The 18,154-nt window shown below is 54.4% G+C and overlaps 6 protein-coding genes across 6 annotated transcripts; 1 reads left to right on the top strand and 5 right to left on the bottom strand.

Annotated features, from left to right (window-relative positions):
- The first annotated feature begins 61 nt into the window (after positions 1-61).
- On the top strand, positions 62-2,428 carry BU26DRAFT_460120 (glycoside hydrolase family 76 protein). The gene is made up of 2 exons (XM_033825024.1): positions 62-312; positions 365-2,428. The coding sequence occupies exons 1-2, from the start codon at positions 201-203 to the stop codon at positions 2,164-2,166; spliced, it is 1,914 nt and encodes a 637-aa protein (XP_033682749.1). The 5' UTR covers positions 62-200; the 3' UTR covers positions 2,167-2,428.
- A 781-nt stretch (positions 2,429-3,209) lies between these two features.
- BU26DRAFT_429411 (uncharacterized protein) lies at positions 3,210-4,666 on the bottom strand (the record flags this gene model as incomplete). The annotated part of the gene is made up of 3 exons (XM_033823830.1): positions 3,210-4,067; positions 4,117-4,435; positions 4,485-4,666. 3 exons carry the CDS (start codon positions 4,664-4,666, stop codon positions 3,210-3,212), a joined length of 1,359 nt encoding a protein of 452 aa, XP_033682748.1.
- Positions 4,667-5,289: 623 nt separating this feature from the next.
- Positions 5,290-5,884, bottom strand: BU26DRAFT_352964 (uncharacterized protein). Its single transcript, XM_033822491.1, has one exon. The coding sequence runs from the start codon at positions 5,735-5,737 to the stop codon at positions 5,339-5,341; it is 399 nt and encodes a 132-aa protein (XP_033682747.1). The 5' UTR covers positions 5,738-5,884; the 3' UTR covers positions 5,290-5,338.
- Positions 5,885-6,209: 325 nt separating this feature from the next.
- BU26DRAFT_606604 (uncharacterized protein) lies at positions 6,210-7,442 on the bottom strand (the record flags this gene model as incomplete). The annotated part of the gene is made up of 1 exon (XM_033835676.1): positions 6,210-7,442. One exon carries the CDS (start codon positions 7,440-7,442, stop codon positions 6,669-6,671), a length of 774 nt encoding a protein of 257 aa, XP_033682746.1. The 3' UTR covers positions 6,210-6,668.
- A 139-nt stretch (positions 7,443-7,581) lies between these two features.
- Positions 7,582-9,793, bottom strand: BU26DRAFT_460116 (benzoate 4-monooxygenase cytochrome P450). Its single transcript, XM_033825023.1, has 5 exons — positions 9,537-9,793; positions 9,333-9,483; positions 8,803-9,248; positions 8,383-8,753; positions 7,582-8,336 (listed from the first exon to the last, which is right to left on the bottom strand). Exons 1-5 carry the CDS (start codon positions 9,609-9,611, stop codon positions 7,781-7,783), a joined length of 1,599 nt encoding a protein of 532 aa, XP_033682745.1. The 5' UTR covers positions 9,612-9,793; the 3' UTR covers positions 7,582-7,780.
- A 549-nt stretch (positions 9,794-10,342) lies between these two features.
- BU26DRAFT_520810 (PROCN-domain-containing protein) lies at positions 10,343-18,046 on the bottom strand. The gene is made up of 2 exons (XM_033829380.1): positions 17,817-18,046; positions 10,343-17,632 (listed from the first exon to the last, which is right to left on the bottom strand). The coding sequence occupies exon 2, from the start codon at positions 17,599-17,601 to the stop codon at positions 10,480-10,482; it is 7,122 nt and encodes a 2,373-aa protein (XP_033682744.1). The 5' UTR covers positions 17,602-17,632; positions 17,817-18,046; the 3' UTR covers positions 10,343-10,479.
- Positions 18,047-18,154: the final 108 nt, after the last annotated feature.

The raw sequence follows: 18,154 nt of genomic DNA, 5'->3' as shown, positions 1-18,154 counted from the left end.
CCACCTTCGCAGCCGTTGATCGCATCGCTTGGGTCCTGGCCTGTATGAGCTCTATTGATCCTATGTCCGTTTCCTAGCACGTTTATACCCGCCGCTCTCTCGCAGGGCGGCCTGCGATTCCCTTCAAACATCGTTCAGCTCGAGCCCGCACAGCCATTCGTTCCAATTGGGGCATCCGACGCTTCTTGTCGCTCGCAATCATGAGAAACTGGGTCGCCTTCAATGAGCGACTATGGCTGGACATGCTTCTCCTGCTCGGCTTCTTGGCCTTCTTTACGTTAGCCAGAGAAAGTAACGGGGAAGCTGCCCCCAGTAAGCTCTCCTTCCAGCCTGTTCCGCGCCAGCAGTCACTAAATCTCGACAGCAGAGAGAGAAGCGGTTTACGAGACCGAAAATCAGAATGCTTTCCACCCACTGCGGCCCAATATTCCCCCAGACGAGCCCGTGCGCGAGCACGCGGCCTTCTACTCCCCCACTGCCGTAACCAACGCCCTCCAAGAACTCCACGCTGCGCTCGAAACAATGCAAACCGAATACTTCTCGCTTTGGCTCGGGAAGTGGACCACAGCAATTGACTGGACTGCCGCCGTAATGGGGACCCATGTCTCCGCAACGCTCTCCTCGCTTTCCCACTCGTTGACCTACACCATGCCGGGCACATTTGACAAGACGCGGAAACTCGATGTGGAAGCGCAAATGATAGAAAATGAGATCAACAAATACTTCAGTCATATCATCACGTACTACTTTGGAGAGGACCACTTTGCGATACGGAACCAGGCGTACGACGATATCCTGTGGGTGGTTTTAGGGTGGCTGGAGAGCGTACAATTTATAGATTCACATTCGGACAGCCATTATCCGCCTAGCGGTGAGAACGGAGATGGAGAGTGGTACGCGCGACAGTTCATACCTGCGTTTGCACATCGCGCAAGGGTATTCTATGAATTGGCCGAAAAGGGATGGGATTGGAGACTCTGCGGTGGAGGCCTGACGTGGAATCCACGATTACTACCTTACAAGAACGCCATCACGAACGAGCTGTTCATCTCGGCCAGCATCGACATGTATCTCTACTTCCCCGGCGACGATAACTGCTCCCCGTTCCTAGGCGCGAAGGATCAAGCACACCCCGACTGGAAGAGACTCCACGCACAAGAACAACGCGACCCTGCCGCTTGCCCAGACGGAACCCCAGCGTCTCCAACATACGATCCGATCTATCTCGCGAATGCAATCAATGGTTATGACTGGCTCAAGAACGTTGGGATGACAAATGACCAGGGTCTCTACGTGGACGGCTTCCACATTAAGGACTACTACCGCAACCACAGTAAAACGGAATGCGATGACCGTAACGAAATGGTATACACCTACAACCAAGGCGTGATTCTCTCTGGTCTCCGCGGGCTCTGGGAAGCTACGGGAAACATAACCTACCTCGAAGACGGCCACGAACTTATCCGCAACGTGATCCACGCTACTGGCTGGACAGACACCGACATCGCGCCGACAGTCTCCCTCACGACCCCATCCAAGCACGAAAACCCCGCAAGGAATCCCTACCTCTTCCCAGTACCAGCCGGCGGCTGGGCTGGCCTCGGTGCGCACGGTATCCTCACCGAGCTCTGCGACCCCTTCGGCACCTGCTCGCAAAACGGGCACACGTTTAAGGGAATCTTCTTTCACCACCTAACTACATTCTGCACGCCGCTTCCTCTCGTCCCCGTCCGCCGCGGCAAGACGTTCGGCGCTTCGCCGGCCACGGGTAAACTACATCACCAGAGCTGCAACGAGTATGCGCCGTGGGTGGTCCACAACGCACAAGCCGCGCTTAAGACTCGAGACAGCAAGGGAAAGTTTGGCACGTGGTGGGGCGCGGAGGCGGACCCAGATGCGCGGAGAAAGGCGGAGTGGCCACCTGAGGCGAATCCGCTAATCCCCGGGGACGCTTTCGACTATCGCAATTCGCTTTCTGACGTTTCCGACCCGGGGACGGGCGAGGAATTCATCTTCCAGCCCTTGTCTCCACGCAACGTCCACATTACGAGTGATCTCAATGATCGGGGGCGAGGCCGCACCGTCGAGACGCAGGGTGGTGGCGTTGCTGTAGTTAGGGCTATGTGGGAGTTTTTGAGGCGCTATGAGGGCGGTGATGACTTATAAGTGTTGATACGGAGTGCTTGTCGGCGTAACAGATGGCTATATACTGTTGATGATCGAGGAATTGTACGATACGATACCCTCATTCGCTATTGATATCGGGGCAGCCGGTGCGTGGAAGCACACGAGATATATACGACGCAACGAGAATACATCGATATCACGAGTTCTTCTTTGCATTCCGTCACTCGTCCATCAGTCTGCAGTTAACCCCAGCGATATTTGTCTGTCCGAAGTCATGGAACGCGTTCATCTCTCGCTGGGCACTACTCGCATCGGCAATTCTGACTGCGTCAACACAACGCCCTTCCAGAAGTCCTTCGGCATCAGAATAACACTGAAGCACAAAATAGCCGCTTCCAGCATTTCCATATCCGTCCTTTACAGTAACATCCCAGTTATTTATCTATCCTCATCGACGGAAACACTTCATTCCCGTTTCGCGAGGGCGGTCGCTCAGACGTGCCGTGTCCCCAGGCTTCGACGGCTGCATCGTTTAATGCTACAGCATATACCCTGAAGGCGGAGAGGCCGCCGTATTACCAAGAAGTTGAAACGTGCTCTCCTTCTCGTTGCGCGTACGCTCGGAAGGCCGTCGTGTGAAGGGATGGGATTGGAGACCACGCTTCGCTAACGGTCCTCAAAGGCCGACTGTGGCGACCGCCCCCCTGCCCATACCCGCCCTTTCTGCGAAGCTTACAAACTTTACAGAGTGGAAGGGAGTCGTGGCTCACGCGGCTTACGGTAAGGATATGGAGTGCTTCAGTAAAGTAGAGGGACTCCGGACCACTCGATCTATTGAGCGAAAAGTAGCCGCTTTCCATATCTAGATTATGTACCACGCGAAACGAACTGACTCTTAAACTAGCTCAGAGACGCGCAGGGGAGGTATCATCATCGTCATCATTAGCTTTAAGAAGAGGTATATACACGGCGCAAACCCGCCATCCATCCATCCATCCATCCATCCAGCAACAAAGAGCGACGCGCTGGAGAAGAAGGAAATCTACCAGAACTCCTAACCGCAGGCACCGCGGCTCAGCTCACTACTCATCCGGTATCTTCAAGCTGCCCTTCGTCCACTCGCCGCCGGCAATCGGCCGCGTAAACGCCGTGATATCGTCGCCCTCCGTCTGGTAAAACACATACAGACTATCCCACAGCGTCTTCGTCACATTGCCATCCATCTGCGTCTCCGCGAACGCCGTGCACGTCAGATGCGTGCCACCGAGGCCGGGCACGGGGCCCCCCGGATCGGTAATGGTGAACGTGTCGTCCTGCTCGATCGTCGTGTTCTCGGCGCTGTACGTGATGTTGAAGCCCTGCACCGAGCGGTCCGCCATCTGCGCGTAGAAGTAGGTTGTGTAGCCGAGCGATGTCGACGGGTAGACGCCGCGGATCGCGGCGTCTGTTGAGTTCACCCACGAATTGATTGGGTGGGAATCTTCGGACGTGGTCGTGGTGTTTGTGTCCTTCCACCAGATCTCGGTGTCGTTGTTCTTGTTGACCATCATCGCGTAGGTGGTTGTGCCCGTGCCCCATGAGTAACAGCCTACGCCCGCATGTCCATTTTTGCCTTGCCATGGGTTTAATTTTACCCACATGTCCTGCCCGTTGTACCACGCGTACTGCTCGAACGTTGACTCGTCGCTCGCGTACCACAGGTTCATGCCGACGCGCTCATCGAAAGGTATCTCGTTCGCCTGGCCGCTGGCCGTCGGAAACTTGGAATAGTCGGAGTCGCCGTAAAAGTTGCCCTTCCAGCAGGCCTGCAGTCCGACGCTGGGCGAGTCAAATACTTCGAGGTTCAAGCCGCTCAGCGGGCCAGGTTGCCAAATAGAAGTGTCGTTGTTAAACGTCATTTGTCGGATTGTGTTATTCTTGGAGACGTAGAAGAGATGGAACTATACCCGCTTTGTTAGCCAGGTCGACACAAGTCAGGGTGCTGCTCACGTATTGTGTGTGGTTCAGGGCATATGCCACGGCAGAAATGGGCGTCGAATCCTTTGCATCCGTTGCGACAGTCTCCGACTTAGTTCCTCCGATCCACTGCCGATCCGTTGTATACTGCATAAAACGTAAATCACCGGTGTGGTGCTGGAAGTACAGCGTGAAAATGCGGCGTTGATCCTTGTTCCATGATTCGCCTGCCAGCGCAATGCCCGTTCCGTTGAATGCGCCTTGCTTGGAGTAGAAGTTGGCGTCGAGCGCGCCGCCAATGCAGAGCTCCGGGTGATCGAGACAGTACGGATCCGAGGAATTATCTCCATCACTAACATCCCGTCAGCCTTGCAAGAATTAAAAGCATTGCCACCACGTACGAGTCTTTCTTCAATCCCACGCCCAGTCCCACACCAAGAGCAACACCAAGAACGACAATAGCGATAACCAAAGCGATCAGCATAATGAAGAACGTACGCCTCCTCATACCGCACGTCCTCGATTCTTTGGCGGGTACTGCTTGATCGTGGGTGATCGGTTCGCCCTTTTCGTTGAATTGCATTGGCGCAAATTGCGGCGACATAGCGTGGGGAGGAGGTGAACCGGGCGGCGGGCTGTCATAGTGGGCATATTGGGAAGGGTATGGCTCAACAACCTCGAGAGCGGAGTAGTCGGTAGGTGAGCTGGGTGGATATTTCTTGTCGTTGTACGGCCTGTAGTCTAGTCAGATGGTTGCTAAGTCGTCTCGAAGATCGGAACACCATATTCCAGTGGGGTAGGTATGGCACTCACGGGAAGCCATGAGCTTCAACAGGCATCGGCGGCGTATTGTCGATCATCTCAGACAGCGGCGAGGTATACCTCCGAGGAGGACTCGTCGGCGTACCGATCGCCTCCGCATGTCTCCCAGAACCATCAACATGATCCATATTTGCGGAAGGTGGAGCAACGCTTCAGGAACCGACCGAGAAGGAACAGAAACCGTCTGGGCAGCGGGCCGCCAGGCGTTTATCAATAGTAACCGGCGGAACACAGTGCCGGGATGCGGAAGCACCGCTCCAGAAAGCCTTACCCATCAGTGCCACCCACTCATAACCATGCCTTTGGCGCGAACCAAAGCTGTAAAAATCAGCTGAGAGGCGTTCCGGAAGCATTCTATCTCTCATATTGATGCTCGTAATCGTCGTGGAGAGGGTTGATTCGCCGTGGTACGGGGACCTTTTCCTCAACCTAGCTAGAGTGCTCTGAGCCGCAGGATTGCAGCTGAGCGCTCTAATGCGAAGCTAAGATCGAGCGAGAGATTGTGATTTGTCGCGTTGTTCTTCAAGCGTCTGACTGTGGGTCCCTGAGGGCCTGCCATGGGGGCTGAAATGCAATTTGAGCTGACGTCCGTGCGGCGACCTACAATGCCCACATTAAGAGAATTATAGTCAGCGAATAGAAAAACAACCCGGAACGAACGATTCCTCATACCAACTAGTGATCGCACGCTACCGGCAAACGTGATGGTGTCAGCTTCGGCGTGCAGTTCGTATAGACGCCGTCCTTTCGGAAGGTTGAGGGGCTCAGCAACAAGACGGGCGGCGATGCCGCCTCTCCTGACCTGAATACTCTGTGAAGTTGTTGTCGACATATTCTGCGCTCGATGGAGGAAGGGATTTGGGAGGAGGTCGCACCCCGAGGCTCACACTGCTGCAAGCGTCTCAACAACGAAAACTCGATGCGCTCGCTGTACGAAGATCGAGCCGTCAGCATCGCCGCACCGACCTGATAAGGCCGTATGCTCTCCAGCGGAGAGCCTATTGCACAGCGTGCTCGTCCTTTGTCAGCGTAGTCGCACAGTCACCCTTTCTAAGTCGCCTCACTCCCTCCACTTCATCCTATCCCCCGAGCAGTGCCCTCGTGCGTGATGTCGGTTGCCGATCTGCCTAAGCGCCCTCGACAATTGTGTGAACGGCGTTGAGCGGCTTCAAGCGGTGAGGTGCAGACGCTGAATTCTCGCCAAGCTCGCTTACATCGCCTACCCTACCGAGCGGAGTTCGGCCGAGGGGACCCCTGACTGCACCGAGAGCCACGCGAGCGCACGAATTCGAAGGATCGTAAACCACAACGACGTCAAGGAAATCAAGCACTGGCAGCCGCCTTGCGGCGACCTAAAGCTTGTCATCTTCTCTGCCTTTTAAATCTCCTGGCGGTGCTCGGTTCTCGCAGCAACCCTATCCTGGTCTTCCTTCATCTGATAACAGGATTCCTCGCTCTTAGGATTCAACCTCTTCGGCCTTCCCTTCCCGCCTTTGCAGACGTGGACTCTAGGAATTTAACAAAAGTGTCCTCGCCAACCGCAGCCAGATCGTCACATACCAACGGAGAATTACAACGGGAAGCCTGAGAGAGACGGGCATCCGAGATACGAAATTTACCAAGCCACCAAAGTATTATATCGATATGGTAAGAGTAGTAAACTACAGTAACAGCATGAATGAATGCCCGACATTACATCCATTGCGCCTCTCCAAAGAAACCAAACGCCCCACTCCTCCACCATCCCCACCCATCCTCACTCCCTACTCCGCCTCCAGCCCCAAAAAGTCCCTCATCCCCCTCAGCAAATACAGCACATGATGATGCCCACACGCCCTCTTGCTCGCATCGCGACACCTCCGCGCCTCAACCGCCCACTTCTCACACAGCGCCGACTCAAGATGCTCATCCGCCGCGGCACACGGATCCAGCGCGACCGTCGACGCGAGCAGGTCGCGCGCAAGGCCGTCCGGGCACGGGCGCTGCGCGCCACTGCACTGGTGCACGTGCGAGGCGAGCGCGCGGCAGTGCGCGCGCTCTGTGGAGGAGGTGCCGCAGAAGGTGGTGAGCTTCGTGCGCGAGACGTCGTGTGGGTTCGGGAGGCCTTGGGTGTGGGCGAGAGTGTCGGGGTCGCGGGTGGGGTTTGAGGAGGCTTTGTCGGGGCCGGGGTTTGACAGCGCTTTTTTTGGCGAGGCGGAAGAGGAGGTGGTGTTTATGTTCAGAGAGGAGAGTGGGAGCTTGGTGCTGTTGGTGTTGCTGCTGGTGCTGTTGGCCCAGAGGACTGGAGATGGCCACGAAGAAGCTATTGGGGATGGAAGCGGCTCGGAGACGTTGTTCGGCGATGAGACTGCGTCTTTGGAGGTACTGTAGGTGGAGTTGTAGATTGGGGTTGCGGAGGAGTAGGGGATGGCTGAGGAGGTTGAGTTGGCGGTTCCATTCCAGCTCGTGACGAGGCTCTCTCTGGCTTTTGGGAGAGTGTAGGCTGAGACGCTTGTGGAAAGAGCTAGGGCTCCGTAGAGAAAGTGCAGGAGCTTCATCGTGGAGGTAGTGTGTCGTTACGAAGAATCTCTTTAGAGGAGGATGAGGAGAAGGTGGCGAGAGGTAGTATGGAGAGACAGCGTGTACATGTTCATATGACGTTTGACAGTAATAACATGGCCGATTGTTGACATAGTACGGGGGTTGAGCAGCATACAATAAACTTAGTAACTCAACCCTAGGATTGGACTTTGAAGCGTGTCCTTGCTGCTTCTCCACATCCACATGCGAAGACCCTTACAGCCGTCGCAACCCTTCCCCACACGCCGATTATAGCATATCAAATCGCGCAGCGCCGAAACTATAAAACAGACCCTCAAACCCCCGATACACGCGACTATTGAGCCACCCTAAACTCCACCATCGGCCCATCCCTCGCAAACCCCAACGCATCCCACATCTGAAACTCATCCTCCCTCTCCCTCCCAACACCCAGTCCCTTCCTGCCCCCTCCCTTGCCCCTCTCGTCCGGCGCCAACCTCAGATCGAACCTCCACAGCACGTGCGCAAGCGTCAACTTCAACTGCAAGTACGCTAAATTCTTGCCAATACATTGCCTCGTGCCCAGCCCATATGGTTCAAACGCCCTGCGCGCGTGGTCGATGGCGGATTGCAGGTTGTCGGGGGACTCGATCCAGCGCTCCGGCTTGAAGGACCATGGGTCCGAGAAGTAGGCTGGGTTGTGGTGGATCGTGTAGGCGGGGACGCCGACCACGGTTCCCTCGGGCAGGAAACGGCCGTCAACTTCGATGCCACCTGGGAGCACGACGCGTGGGAGGTGGCTAGGGACCGGGGCTGTGCGACGAAGCGTTTCTTCGATGCAGGCATAGAGGTACGTGCATGAGTTTAGTTTCGAGCCATTACAGATCTCGCCCGGTGATGCAAAAGTCGACCTGGAGAGCGTCAATATAGTGGACCGGGGGAAGATGCTAAACGCACCGGATTTCCGCCGTAGCCTTCTCCAGCGCGGTTGGATTGTGCACGAGGTAGAAGATCGCACCAGCAATGACGCTGCTATACGGATCCGCGCCAGCGTTCATCATGTTGAGACTTTCAACATCCAGGTCGAGTGTCGTTGGGCGCCAACCCGTCTTCTTATCCTCAGCACCCACCAAACGCGACAGGAAATCTATTCGATCGCGCTTTATACCCTTTTCATTCCCCTCATTCCCCGAATTGCGAGCCTGCACCTGGGCGTTTGCGTAGTCGATCAGTCGGTTATTGTCCGCTACTGGCTTGCCGCCAACGATCTCGAAGAGCTTCGTGCGCAGCAGCGGGCGCACAACGACCGCCATGGGAAGATAGGAGACCTTTCCACAATATCAGCACATGCCGAGGACAATGTGGGCAAGGACGTACCCAGTAGAGAAACTTCGAAGCCGGTAGCACCGAGTTCGCAAGGTCCCTATTCTCGCGCTCCTGCACACTGCGAAAATCGCACCCAAACACCAACCCGCCCATGATATCAAACCCCAAAAAAGTCGTCACTTCGGAAATATTCCACTTCGGGCCCCAGCCCTCTGTCGCCGGCTTGATCGTTTCGCAAAACCGCTCAATGGTATCGATGATCACCGATTCATTCTTTTTCATAGACTCGACGGAGAACGCTGGACTCATCCATTTCCTCTTAATCGCATGCTTCTCCTTATCAGTCTCCGTGAAGCTGCTGTACGTGCCGGCAGCGATGTCGAAGGTCTTGTACCATTCGCCTTTCTTAACGTTGGCGTTTCTTGGAGCGTAGATGGTGTTCAATGCTGACGCGGTGTTGAAAGAGAGGGTGTTTGGTGCGATGCGGACGATTGGTCCTGCCAATTACGTAACATCCAAGATCAGTGAGCGTTCATGTCATCTGACCGCACCCATTACGATAAGCAGCCTGGTTCGCATACCGTATTTCTCATGGTCCTTCAAATGCCATATATGTCGGTCTCCAGTGTAAGCTTGCCATAGGAGCGGCCAGCCACTGAGCTTGTAGCTGAGCGGCCCCGGATACTTTGCGAGGGGATGGAAGAAGACGCGATAGATGGATAAAACAGCGAACTGAAGCGAGTCAGGCTGTTTGATATAACGGACACCTGAAAAGGCGTACTTACGTAGGCGACAAGAGCAATCAAGCCGTAGCACGCAAGACAAGAAGCCGACGGAGTCGAAAGCTGTGACAACGCCATGATGTCGGTCTGGCAATTGAAGGAGCAGAATCGAATTGAATCCGCTGTATTCCCGCGCAGTGCTCCACAGATATATACGCAGAACCGCTGATCTACCAACCGAGCGTAACGCCATCCGCGTTCTCCACGACAGGTCCGATAGGCAGGTCTCCATCATAGATAAAACAGAGAACGCGAGTGGTGCCTTTCAACTGGTCCAGATACGCAAACGAGACGCATGCCCATGCGGCATGTCGTTGCTTCTTCCGCGGCTATCGCCCAGCATGGCAACAGCGGGGCACAACGCGCATGACGCACGGGCCGCTCCGTCTCTAGACCCCGCTCTGCAGACGACGCACAGTTTGGAAGAAGCGAAGCACATAATCTGTCTGTTCAGGATGTCTCCCGAGTCTTCGAGCAGTGGTCCAAGGACTGTGTTGCTGGGGAAGCGAAGTCTGAAGCCGGCGTCAAGACCACTGACGTCAGCCTCTGCGACCGAGGGACAAACAGCCCAGGGGGATCTTTCATTCAGTTTAGAGCAGAGCAAACGCAAAGGTACGAACTGGTATCTAGAAAGCGAAATGCAGCTGACGGAAGGGGCCAGTGATCCAGTTCAACCCTCTTCTAACTCCCTCACCCTTCCTGGAACCCAAAGTGCTGGAACGAAAGCGGAAAGCGACTGAGCGGAAGTGAGCCAGGAAGAATGATACGAGAGAGGCTGCGAGGACTCGTCAAGTTGAAAATTGAACAAATACACATCACTGAATTAAACTAATATACACTGTACGCCACTTTTGTTCCTCGGTCCATGCTCACTTAGGAACGCCATTGCCTGCCCCGACGCCGAATAAGCTTACAGCGTGATAATCCCTATCACGTCATGATCTGTCTACTCAAATTGGTTCTCTCGATCCACCCAAACGTCCTCCAACTCAGCGAAATTATGGAAATGCAGCGGCCGATGCACGCTGTCATAGAACCTTGGTGGCGTATCCAGCCTAACATGCACCGGCTTCTTCTCTACGTTACTGAAAGCACTACCCATGAAGCTATAATTCCAGACACCGTTATCTGGAACAAGGAAGTAGCCGCGGATCTTGTCGGAAAGGAGCAGCTGGCACTTTTCGCCGAAGGAGGTGGAGAAGCCGGCGGGATTGTCAGACATGATGTCCTTGTTCTCCGCGCCCCACTTGTAGCCCGCGGGTGTAAGGGCCCAAGCGGCGAGCGAGACAGAACCAGGTGTGAAGGAGACGGTCATGGAGACGGTCTTCTTGTCCCAGTTGGCGTGCGTGTTCATCAGTCGGGCATGCTGGGTGACATCGCTGGCCTGCATATAGGGCGGCTCGTTTCCGCTGACAGTGTGGATGATACCCAGAGGCTCTAGATCGTTGAGGTACTCATGCTGAGGTAGCTGCTTGGGTAGCTGAACGTCTCGTGTGTTGCCAACCTGCGGAATCATGACAATGGTGACAATCTCCTTGACTTGGTCGTTGTCTCGCGGCGGTTTGCCATAGAGGTAGCCCGCAACCTGGACACGCAGATCGGCAATCGTGATGAACCGCTTGAGAACATTCTTCGGCATGACGTAAGTGAAGTGACCTTCCTCCTTGACGTCCTCCGAGTTGATATAGATGTTGTTCGCACGAGTCCGGAGGTTGGACGTTGCCACCGCTCGCGTCCGCCATTCGGTCTTGGAGGCGAACGTCGCTTGCTCGTACTGCGATGTGGTGGTAACGACCATCTCTTCACCGTGAACGTTCTGAGTCTTCGTGGTGACGGCGGTCAACTGTTGCTGGTCTTGCTGCTGCTTGTCGATTTCTGCGGCCTGCTGACGCTGCATCGAGGGCGCCGAGATTTCCATACCCAGGATGATATCACGCACCTCACTACTCGTGAGCGAAGAGGTGTTGACGTTGTTCTTCTTGCCATAGTCGTTAAGAATGAGATCGCGAAGTTGAACCTCAACCTTGATCCAGTCCTCATCTGAGAGAGTTGGCCAGATGTGATGCTCCTGCGTGATGACAGTCTTGTCAGGACGCAACAGTAGCTTGGTCTTGTCCTGGTTGACGTGGAGCGCACGCAAGATAAGGATCAGCCGAGAGAAAGCAGTGTAAGACGAGATGGTCTTCAGCCACTCATCATACAGATTGAAAAGAACCATCTGAGGTCCAGTCGCACGGAGAATCATGTCGCCGAGTTTCTCGACCTTCATGGCGGCTTGGAATGGTAGCTGCAGTTCCGACGCGCGAATCGAGATGTTAGGGAAGTCGAGAAGGTGAACTTCGAGAGGATCAAGCAAGCCCTTACGCGTCACGATAAGCTGCTTCGGCTGCTCTTCGACAGGCAGAGAACGAATGAGAGCCGCTACTTCTTCCGCCGTCTTCCACTTCGCTAACTGACCAAGACGTTTCTGACCGGCCCAGACGCTCGTGTGGATAATCTTCAAGAAAAGCTGTCCGGTTCGTGGGTTGAAGATGAAGATGGCTCCATTGATGGGCTTGGTGGTAAGGTTGCCCTCGAACGTCTTGTGGATCGTGACACGGTACACATTCGTATCATCGATGAACAGCTGGACCTGGTTGCTGAATAGTTCGGAGTAGTTCTGGGAGTTCAAGAACTCCTGGTTGCTCTCTGAAGCGTACAGCTGGAGACCCTTTCGAATACGCTCACGGAGGACGTAAAGAGCGGGATTGGCCTTCATGACTTTGGCCATAGCCTGCTGGATAAGCTGCTTGAGACCGGGGAAGTACTGTCCGTAAGCCGAGTACAAGTTGTATGCAAGGTCGATCGCAATCATCAATCCAGTAGCCGAGGGGTAGATACTCATGCTATCCTGGGTGTAATCGAGATACTTGGCACGGACGTAGCGCTCGATATCGTGAGAATCATAATCCCCATAGCGCAGCTGAACGTCGATCCAGAATTTGTTGGTGGTGGCTGCGCTCATGGAATCCTTAGTATCGTAGAGCATCGATGGCGGCGAAACACTCCACTTGTGGCTGGCAAACAGCAGGATATCCGCGCAAGAGCTGTTCATCTTGTACGACTTTCGGGGATGGATGGTCTCTTTCTGCACCGTCTCGATCCCAAGAGCCTCTAGTTCCTGGTCGAAGACCTGGCACAAATCCATGACGACAGACTCGTGAATCTTCTGCCACAGATGGGCACGGAAGATTTGGATTAGCGAGATCTTGAGTGTAGGGATCTTGCCGTGCAAGAAAATACCAGTCAAATCGAGCTGGACCTGGAAACCCACGTAGACGTTCGCACGGTTGATGGTCGGAGACCACCAAAGGGTAAATCGACGATTGGGAATCTGGTTCAGTCCGGACCGCTGGGCATTGGTGAGCTTTTTGAATTTCATGGATTCTTCGAAACCGGAGGCCTTCTCCCAGAAAAGTCCTTCCCACGAGGGGAACGCAGTTGCCTTGAAAAGGGTGTGCTCAAGGATGGTCTCGACACCACCAAGAGCCTGGATGACGTCCGTACGGTATGCGTTTAGGTTCCAGAGCTTACCATCGTGACGCTGACTTGTCCACCAGAACGGGTTGCTCTTCATGTGCTGATAGATCTTGAATTCGGTCCTAGCTCGGAAGCCCTTGTCAAAACTGAGGGTGCTTCGGTCTTTCTGGAACAGAGTGTTAATACGCGGCAGGCCCCGATCCCAGCTGTCTTCCAGATCCTCAAGGGTCAGCCGTCGGTTCTGCTGGTGCGCTTCCTGGCGCTTCTGCGAGTACTCCATCCAGACACGTTGAGAGTCGATAAATTCCGACTCCCAGGGAATGATATACCGGAAGATGTTCGGGATCAGCGTCTCCTCGTCATGGGACATACCAGCACGGTAGTGCGTGACGCCCGTGTCAGTCTGCTTAGACCAACGTTTATCGCTGGCGGGAATGAGAATGTGTGATCCAGAAATCATTCCCAATCCACCGAGTTCCTTCGGTGTGTAGAACACGGCAGGCGGGAAACGCGACGGCATCTTCGAGTTCAGCCCGATCTTGACTCGCGTCTGAATCTTCGTCTCACACTTGACGATAGTATCGAGAAGGTTCACAGTGGATACTGCAGCCTCTCGGTAGTACGTGAAGAGGGCAATCAGAGTAGTGTTCCACTTGTTAGCGATCTTGGTGAAGGTCGTCGAACCGGATGACATCAGAATCTGGCGGATGCGGTTGTTGAACTTCTGAATATCTTCCTCTGTCACCTGTAAGAAGGCATGAGCAGTACGCTCTTTGGTCATGTTGTCAACAAGCGACCAAACGCTATCCTTGGTGGGGAACTCTTCGCTAAGGTTGCGAATTTTCGGTAGGATGCGCACTTCGAAGCCGCTCATGGAGAAGAGAAGGTTTGGGTTATCGCGGCTGTAGACGCTAGCAAACGTGTCATCCCACTCGATGGTAGTAATCGAACGAGGTAGACGGTTCTTCAGGTCCCAGAAAACGGCGCGTCCAAGGTTGACATCGTGACGCATGAGACGCATCCTGGAATCACGGGGCCAGCACTTCTTGTTGCGGTAACCGATGACATTCTCAAAGTTGGGATCCGGGTTCTCCGTCAAGAATCGCTGTATCAGGTCGCGGGACTCCTCAGCCGTGAACCTGAAGAAGACCCAAATACGATCAATGTACCTGGTGTACAACCGGATAGGATGTCGAACTTCAGTCTCCTTGTCCTTAAATTGGAGGAAGTCGTTGGGGCTCTCCGGCGCACCCGCGATTTCGTTTGCTCGCTGCAGACCGAGGAGGAGGATATCTAGAACAAGACCGTAATACTGGAACACAAAGCCCGAGAACTGCAGGCCTCGGATCATGCCGTAAGCGTTGACGTGGTTCATGTCCTTGTAGTTGAGCTGGACATTGTTCTTCGCCGTAATGTAGTCTGCGAGATTGTGGTCCATGATCAAACGAAGAAGGCGATTAAGCAGTGTCAGATCGATCTTCTCATAAACCTTGGATAACTGTGTCTCGATCATGACGTTGCATTCGCCGTCCTGGTATTCCCAGACCTTGTCGAGGTTGTTGATACCCTGAGCCCACTTGTACGTGAGAAGAGGTGGAACCTCGGAATCTGACGGCTTGATCCAGCCAGGGAACAGGTGCCGCTGATCAGCCTGATACCAAAGGTATTGGTCCAGGTATGCATCCGTGATCTTTTCCATTGGTTCGACGTCATAGACCGGATTGATCGTGCTGTAGTTGTCATTCATGTCGATTCCGACCTCTTTGAAAGCGCGCTGAGTGAGGAGGAAGCGCTTGATCCTGGCTAGCGTAGTTCCCGGGGAGTCGTAGGCTTGCTCAATCAGTGCAAGCTCCTCGCGCTGGCTCTGATTGAGACGGCCCTTAACTGAGTATGCCTCACGAAGGCGCTCGAGGGCCAGGATGAGGATCTTGGTGTCGTGCTTGTAGGAGACGCTGGGGAAGGGAATCGGCTGGAATTTTCGCGCTTCCAGCCAGTGGACCATGGTAGTGTAGATCGCCACGGCTTCCTCGGAAGAGACGTACGGACCATCCTTCATATAGTTATGCTGTCGCTCCTGCTCAGCCTTCAACCAGAGACGCGTCAACCGACCAAGATTCTTCTTTGCAACAGTCTTGTCGACTGTAGCGCCTCGCCGAATGCGCTCTCGGTTATAGTGTGCGACCGATATCCACCAATCGGCTTTGCTCTTGACGTAGCGAAGAATGATGTTCTCAATCGGAGCTGGAAGACCCGGTACTTTCCACGGGATGTTGCTCTTCCAGCATCGCCAAGCTTCGGAGAGATGCTGCAGGACAGTGTTGACCTTGTTCTGCTTGATGCCTTCTGGCATCATATCCATCAGATCGCTCATGACGGCAGCACGAAGCTCCAGGTCAAAGTGGGACTCCACTCGCTGCTTGGTCACCGTCTTCGCAACGCCTTTGCTGTGTCTGCCTTCGAATTGACGTGAAAGAAGATTCCCCAGCCAGCGCTCGAGCAATGGAATGATGCCGCGCATGAAGAAGAGCCATACCCTCCAGGCTGGGGCCCAGAACCCGCAACCAGGACCCTTACCGACGGGGCCAGAGTTAAAACGGTAGTAGATGAGATGCTTCAAGTCCTTGCATGAACGGATTTGATGCATGAGCTTGTACTTGTATCGGTACATTCCCGTCAACTGTCCGACGTGATTGAAGGCGTACAATATACCATCGGCCAGTTGGAAGGCATCAATGTTGCCAAGTCGGTACATGACTTGCGCATCGACGATGAGCTTCGTCAGACGAAGAATTTCACGCATAAGATGGAATGCGTTTCCAAATCGCGACTTCTTTCGTTCCTTCGTAGTAAGTGTCTTGACCGGCTTCAGGTTGAAGTTGTAGTCGAGATGCAAGTACGTCAGGTTCTTCCGGTGGATGAGTAGATTCAACATGTTGTAACCCTGGCGGCAGACTTGTAGACCAGCTTCAACCCAGTCAATCTTGGTCTGCTGGAAGAACTTTGTTCCTTTCAATGTGCGCATGAGGTTTTGCTTGTTCTGCGCTTTCGACGGCCGCTTGTGGAGTTCGTTGAGGACGTAAGTCTTCAACAACTTCTGATACGACACTCGAACTTTGACCGGCTGACCAGACGGTACGTGCTCCAGATACCACTGCTTCACAAGCGGGACGTCCTGAGCCCTCACCATTCTGCCAGATCGCTTGTCGAATGGATGAGGTGCCCACCAAAGTGCAATTGCCGAGGCTGTTTCTGCTGTGTAGAGCTCTTCGTCTGCCATGAACGGCTCGACATCATCCGGCAGCTGGAAGTCGTCCTCCTCGTCTTCGTCGTTTCCGTATCCAAATACCTCATCTTCATGGCTTACAGTGATGTTCTTTGGGGCGACAGCTCGGGACGAGATAGGATTGATGATGGGATCAAAGTAGAATGCCGGCAGGCTGGGATCCTCCGCACGAACATATACCACCTGAGGATAGGAATACCACGCCAGCTTGACGCTGCGCGGGAGGGAATTGTAGAGGAATGGAAACGACACCCGGTATTCCGTCCGGATGGGAGACCGAAAAATGATGCGGTCGATAGCATTAAATTCGCCAAAGTCCTCGTCATTCGGGTCGATATCCTTGTATAGCGGTTCAAAGCGGGGTCCTCCAGGTATCGCAACATTCAGGGCCTTCGCTGTGAGGAAGCTATCGAGGTCGAACATGTGGAAATAGTTCTTGTCTACTAGATCGCTGAGAAGTTGACGGCTGAGTCGATAGAGCGTCGCCATCTGGGGAAGGTCAAGATTCCACTTCTCATAGCTGGGGCCGTTTACGTGAGGCGTATCGAGGAGCGGTCGATGCTCATAGAACCAGTCGTATACAGGGCCATCTTCTTCCTCATCAAGCTCTAGCTGAATCGGCTCAAGAGGCTCTACATCCTCGATATTGTCCGAGTAAGGCAAAGGAGGCTCTTCGTCGTCGAATGGCGGGAATCGCATACGCTTAAAGTGTCGGCGATCGCTCTTCTCTTTCCTCATGGCCAACCACATAGCCGCCCACTGCGCATGGAAGACCGGCTCAATGACGCGGGGCACCTCGTTGACCAGCGTCAAGCATCCGTTCGTGTGATAAAGAACCTTGACGTCTCGCCTACTCTCCCAAGGCATGGGCATATTCTCCAGAAGTTTCAGAACTGCATGCGGCATGAACTTCAGCGCGCCGAGATAGCTTCGCTTGTCGCTCGTGAATTTCTTTTGTGAAACATCTCCAATATCCCTGAACACCTTCCGCAAATGCTCTGGGGGTAGATCCGCCTTCTGTGTCTCCACGAAGCCAGCCTTTCGCCTCTCGCCAAAGCGCTGTCGTTGTTGTCGCAGCCAGTCCTTCTTCTTCTGCGCGAACTTCGCAACTTGCGGATCTATGGGAGGTCGTCTACCACCAGGGCCCGATGTACCCGGTGCTCCAGGAGGTCCTGGAGGTGGGGGTGGGGGAGGAGGAGCGAATCCTGAGCCCGGCGGCCCTGGCGGAGGGGGCGGAGGGGGAGGGGGCGGCGGAGGGAATGCCATCGCGTCTTACCTGGATCAGATGGATGCCCGTCTTTGAAGGGTCAGTATGATATATGGGTTGAGTCTGGGTCAGTAGAGACACGGGGTACGTTGCGCCGGTGTCGTAGGTGCAGATATAGATATGGGAGGAGACTCAGGAGCTTCAGACGGCGTTGTCGGTAGCCGTTGACGTGAAACCAAGCAAAATCGGAAACGTGATTGAGATTCCAACTAACCTCCGAGTTCAACCTACAGGCTATGCTGTAGTGAGGGGGAAGATCGTGCGCGTGCCGCGACCAAGCCAGGAGTCGAGTCCTGAGGCTATGCGGACGGCGTTTGGAGCGCCGCGTAGGAGTGAGGCCGCGCAATATTGGCAGAATCGGGATTCGAGGTCGCGAAGGGGTATCAGACCGAAAGGAGCGCGTTGAAGGACATTTAGTACCCCACGCGATGGGAGGGACCTGTGATGGATGAGAAACAGTGGCGGTTGACGATTATCTTTTCGCACGGGCAAGGCTGCAGCTTCCACGTGACCGCCTTGGCGCATCACTAGCGCGACTAAGCGAGCCCGCCG

The sequence above is a fragment of the Trematosphaeria pertusa genome (genome assembly GCF_010094035.1).
Source record: "Trematosphaeria pertusa strain CBS 122368 unplaced genomic scaffold BU26scaffold_9, whole genome shotgun sequence".
In the NCBI taxonomy this organism is placed as follows: Eukaryota; Fungi; Ascomycota; class Dothideomycetes; order Pleosporales; family Trematosphaeriaceae; genus Trematosphaeria; species Trematosphaeria pertusa.
Note: the sequence above shows the minus strand (reverse complement) of the source record. Positions and strands in the feature narration are given on the sequence as shown.

Bases quoted from the DNA above. Each gene is read 5' to 3' on its own strand.
- BU26DRAFT_460120 (XM_033825024.1), top strand. From the start codon at position 201: ATGAGAAACTGGGTCGCCTTCAATGAGCGACTATGGCTGGACATGCTT. The intron at 313-364 runs GTAAGCTCTCCT...AAATCTCGACAG, and splicing joins TAACGGGGAAGCTGCCCCCA to CAGAGAGAGAAGCGGTTTAC.
- BU26DRAFT_460116 (XM_033825023.1), bottom strand. From the start codon at position 9,611: ATGGCGTTGTCACAGCTTTCGACTCCGTCGGCTTCTTGTCTTGCGTGC. The intron at 8,754-8,802 runs GTACGTCCTTGC...TATTGTGGAAAG, and splicing joins CTTCGAAGTTTCTCTACTGG to GTCTCCTATCTTCCCATGGC. The intron at 8,337-8,382 runs GTGCGTTTAGCA...GACGCTCTCCAG, and splicing joins AAGGCTACGGCGGAAATCCG to GTCGACTTTTGCATCACCGG.
- BU26DRAFT_520810 (XM_033829380.1), bottom strand. From the start codon at position 17,601: ATGGCATTCCCTCCGCCGCCCCCTCCCCCTCCGCCCCCTCCGCCAGGG.
- BU26DRAFT_352964 (XM_033822491.1), bottom strand. From the start codon at position 5,737: ATGTCGACAACAACTTCACAGAGTATTCAGGTCAGGAGAGGCGGCATC.